We start from the raw sequence: 5,049 nt of genomic DNA on the forward strand, positions 1-5,049 counted from the left end.
TATAGTAGTGTATGTTAAATTTAATAATATATTTTGAGTTGACTTGAGTAAATATTCAAATCGAAACTCGAATCCGAGACATCCATTTTGTATTCGTATTCGAAAATATCTGAATCCGTATTCGAATTAAAATGTGGTAATTGGTGATATCCGGATCCGATTCCAAGCGAATCCAATTCGTTTCCATCCCTAGCTCGGTGCTCGCACTACAGTTTACGAAGGCAGCTTTACTTACACTCATACTTGGCACCATTTCGGTTTTGAAGAAATATTAATTGAATTTGTTATTAAAAACTAATAACTGACCAAAATCAGTTTTGGTTAAATTAATTCGGTTAATTGGTTATTATATTTTCGTAGTAGATAATACACAAACATAATGTATTTGAAAACATCTAACAAGAAATGAATGAAGTAATAAAATAAAAGAGAAAGCAACAAATAATGCTTCAAACAAATAAACAATCTCATAGAAATACATTTAAAAGTAGGAACAATTTTAGTGTCTAATACAATAGTAAGAAGAATTTTGGTTAAATCGATTAATGCCAGCTCAAAACTAATTAAATAAATAAATAGTGTCAAAGTTCTCATGGAATAGATCAAATTTTCAATTAACCGATCTTTTCGGTTACTCAGTTCCGTTAATCAATTTTGGTGAATTACCCACCCCTAAGGGGTATGCGCACCTTGGATTTGATAATTTATTCATCCATCCATCCACACTTCTTCTGTCTTAAATAAAAAAAAAGAATTTTCATTTTCTCAGTCTAACTATCGTAAATTTAAGTAATATAAAAAACTAATATTTTAGATGTCTAATAAGTACCAAAAAATTAATTATAGAATCTATTTTCATAATAAATTTATTTGAAGATATAAATATTGATATTGTCTTCTATAAATCTAGTAAACTTGAGATCGTTCTTCTTAGAACATTAGTTTTCTTTCTTTTCAAAGTGAATTCCGTTTTATATCTTTATTCCAGCCTGTACTTCCCTGGGACTTCATTTCAGTGATCTTACTACTATTTCAGTTAAATTTTCTGGCTTGGTGTTCTGCATCTGCAAGTCTCTAAAGTTTGTGCTTAGTTCAGCTGCGGACATAAGCCGACTTATCAGCTAAAATTTATAGTAGTTTTCTCTCGCAACAAAACAGTTTTAGCCAGCCTATGAGCCGACTTTAATACCAACCCAACATAGACTTCTCGGTCTCTCTCCCCGGTCTGCACCGAGTCGATTCAACGGAGTGGAAAAAGGTACTGTCTGTTCCAAAATCATGGCTCTTTTTTTTTATAGGAAAATCATGGCTCTTTAATTAACTTGGGACCGGTTATTCTTGGTGGCATCAATGGTCTGGGACCCTCCACCGGTACAGTTGGTCACGGGGACAATCCTTTCCAAATTTCAAATTGATGTAGCCAATCATCAAGAACAATCCGCTTGATTGTACTTCTACTACTACCAACTAGTGTAGTGCACATTTGCATGTGAACACTATGCCTGAGGCATAAACCAAATGAGTTAGCTATTCGGTTCATGGTTTTTACGGCTTGCAAGGCAGCTAAAGTTGATGTGTTGTCAGAAAAAAAAACCTGTACCATGACTCATGACTGATAAATTTTTTTTCCACTGTAACCATGTCGGATTGTAATTAGCGCAGCTGTGCAGTTCAGTTACCGGAAGTCAAAAGAGCAGTCAATAGAGCTGTGTAGTTGATTGAGCTTTTTGCAGGAACTTTGTAGTTTGCAAAGAACTACTACAAGAATCAAACAGCATAGCAACACAAGCAAAGATACCACCAAAATTTCTCTCCAATGAGACCAATACAACAGCAAGGGACACTGCCTCACTCTCACTCGGTCACTCCGTTCCCCAATCCCCACCCACTCCCACCGGTACCATGAGCGCCACCCTCCGCCTCGCCATTGCCGTGGCCGTGGCGGTCTCGCATTCGCTCGCTGCGATGGCTCCTGGGCCGCGCGACGCCCGAGAGACGCCACCGGCGTCGACGACGGTGCGCGCCGGATTCTACCTCGCCGCGGACTCCCGTCTCCGGCCGCTCGATAGGCTCAACGCCTCCCTCTACACGCACCTCTACTACTCCGCGCTGGCCGTGCACCCCACCACCCACAAGCTCGTGCTCCCCACGGATCCGGCCCAGGCGGGCCTCCTCGCCACCTTCTCCCCGACGCTCAAATCCAAGAACCGGGCGCTCGAGACCCTGCTCTCTGTCGGCACCGCCGGCATTGCAGCAGGTGCGGACTCGCAGACCGACCCAGCGTTCGCTGCCATGGCCGCGGACCCGGCGTCCCGCGCGGCGTTCGTTGCCGCAGCCGTCGCGCTCGCTCGCGACAGCGGCTTCGACGGGCTCGACGTCGCGTGGCGGTTCCCGGCATCCGCCGTGGAGATGGCCAACTTCGGGTTTCTCGTCTCCGAGTGGCGCGCCGCCTCGCCGCCGGGGTTCCTGCTCACTGCCACGGTCTACTTCTCCAACCACGTCTTTGACGCGCCGCTCCCGGGCGTGGACTACCCGTCCGAGGCCGTGGCGAGATGCCTGGACTGGGTCAATGTGGTGGCGTTCGGCCTCCACCCGCTTGCCGCGGGTGCGACCAACGCCACGGCCTTCGACGCGCCGCTCTATGACCGGGCGTCCCACTTCTCGGCGAGCTACGGCGTCGTGTCTTGGATCGACGCCGGCGTGCCCGCGAGCAAGGTTGTCATGGGCCTCCCGCTCTACGCCCGCTCGTGGTTCCTACGCAACAAGGCCAACAGCAGCGTCGGGGCGCCGGTGGTCGCTGTGGGGCCGAAGCAGCACTGGAGCAACACCACCGGAATTATGTCCTACGCCGAGGTCCAGAAAATCGCCGCGGCCGGCGGGGGCGGCCGGCGCGCGGTCACCACGACGTTCGACAACGCGTCCGTAGCGTCCTACCTATCCATGGGTGACGTCTGGGTCGCCTTCGACGGTGCGGCAGTCGTGGCCGAGAAGCTCGCCTTCGCAGCGCGGCGCGGGCTCCTCGGCTACTTCCTATGGCCGGTGAACTATGACGACGCCAACCTCACCGTCTCAAGGAGTGGTCAGTGAGTGACTCTGTTCCATTCATGTCCCTCACTGCTGATTCTTACAGATCTAGCTCCCTGTTGCAGCATTGGATGTCTGGATGAAGAACGAGATTTCGTCGAATTCAAAGAAAGATACCGGCGTCAGGCAGACACAGGGGCCGGTTCGGTTGCCGCCGGCTCTCCAGTCCCCTTCAGGAACGCCTGGACCAGGGCCGGCGCCGACGTCTGGGTCGCGCTCATGGCTGCCTTGGACGAAGCTTGATGCGTTCCTGCATTTTGTGGTGCCAATTCTTGTGTGTTTTTAGTCGTAAGAAGTTTGCCATGGTCCTGCTTTTGGGATTACTAATTCTGAGTTCTGTAATCGAAGAGAATCATCGTTGCATAAATTATGCAGTCTAATTTGGTTCAGGTGTAGCTTAGCAGCATTTTCAATTCGCAAAAGGTATTACGCGACCGTGGTGCTCCAGGTCACGACGTAGCGCAACCTCGCAACCCTGCTCGCGCGTCGCCCTCTCCCTCCCGCGCTCTTGCGACCACCCGCGCCCGCGCCCCACCGGAGAGGAAATAGGATATGAGCAAGGCCTATGACCGGGTTAAATGGCCTTTTTGGGGAGCTATGATGTTGAGGCTGGGTTTTCAGGTATGGATTGATCTAATCATTAAGTGCATGTCCTCCATGTCTTATAGGGTGAAAGTGAATGACAATCTATCTGCAAGTTTTCAGCTTGAACACGGGCTACGACAGGGCAACCCTCAATCACCATTTCTGTTCCTGTTATGCGCTGAAGGGTTTAGTGCTCTACTGAATAAGGCTGAAAGAAACTGGCTTGATCATGGGGGTTCAGAGTTCGCCCGGATGCTCCAAGCATTTCTCATCTTCTATTTGCCGACGACTCTTTGATTCTAGTTTGTGCAAATAGGGAGAATGCGACAAGTTGGCTATTATGTTTAGTAACACAAGGGTTGTGTGGCGTGCAGAGGTGAAGTCAGTACTACGGATTGAGAAGGAAACCATGACTGATCACTACCTCGGGCTACCGGTGCATGTTGGGACTTGAGTGTTAGTTGATCTCCACCAAGGGCCCTTGCCTCTGCTCCCTGATCGGGGGCGCCCAACTCTAATAGGTTGGTGGACTCTTGTCGCACAACACATATAAAGATAGGTGGGGATCACGGCTCGAGTCACGAGGTTGGTCTGAGCCGCCATGATCCCACCGATAGAAATCCTAATCCGATCTACAGTGTGCTGCCAGCGACGGGATGTCCCACCACACCGCCGTTGCCTCTGCAGGGTCACCACCGTCGCCACTGGACATCCACGGCATCGCCACCACGATGCCTACAACACCGCAGTTTTGGCGTCTATGCCGGAGCTACCACGACACCGGTGGCCATGTACCAAAGGGTGACCCATACGAAGGTACATCAATTGTTTTTCCCCATCTAGTAGAGGCTCTACTCTGAATCTATGGTCTAGAGGTCCACTGTGAATTTCTAACAATGGTACCAGAGCCAAGAACGGTATCGGGTAGAGCATAGAAAAGAAAGACACATGGGTTAAATCCATTTCGGATTGAAACTCTAACCCTAACCGGGTAAAAGAAACTAAAAAGAGACCGGGGGTGGCGGACGTCACTGGATACCCAGTCACCACCGCCACCGCGCGGGGAAAAGTGCGGCACCGCCGTCCTCATAGGTGCACGTCAAGCAAAGAACAGAAAAGAACTAATCTAGTACGGATCTGAGAAAAGAAAAGGTTCAACCGAACCGCTAACCCTAACGGGGTGAAAGAAAGAACAAAGGAAGAAGGATTCAGCCTAGAACAGAATCAAAGCCGAACCCTAAACTAGAGAAGAGAAAGGGGAAAGGATCTCAAGAACCCTAGAACCAATCCCCATCTCGATTTTGATTCAAAAGAAGCAGATTCAAAAGAAAAAGAAGGGGAAGAGGGGAAGGGGATAATCTCGCAGATCTCGAATCAAAC

General features: G+C 49.1%; 1 protein-coding gene across 1 annotated transcript; it reads left to right on the forward strand.

The window, feature by feature from the left end:
* Positions 1–1,768: 1,768 nt before the first annotated feature.
* Positions 1,769–3,568, forward strand: LOC136533305 (class V chitinase-like). The gene is made up of 2 exons (XM_066525870.1): positions 1,769–3,079; positions 3,150–3,568. Exons 1-2 carry the CDS (start codon positions 1,903–1,905, stop codon positions 3,368–3,370), a joined length of 1,398 nt encoding a protein of 465 aa, XP_066381967.1. The 5' UTR covers positions 1,769–1,902; the 3' UTR covers positions 3,371–3,568.
* The last annotated feature ends 1,481 nt before the right edge of the window (positions 3,569–5,049 follow it).

This window comes from Miscanthus floridulus, unplaced genomic scaffold (assembly GCF_019320115.1).
Source record: "Miscanthus floridulus cultivar M001 unplaced genomic scaffold, ASM1932011v1 fs_848_1_2, whole genome shotgun sequence".
NCBI classification, from domain to species: Eukaryota; Viridiplantae; Streptophyta; class Magnoliopsida; order Poales; family Poaceae; genus Miscanthus; species Miscanthus floridulus.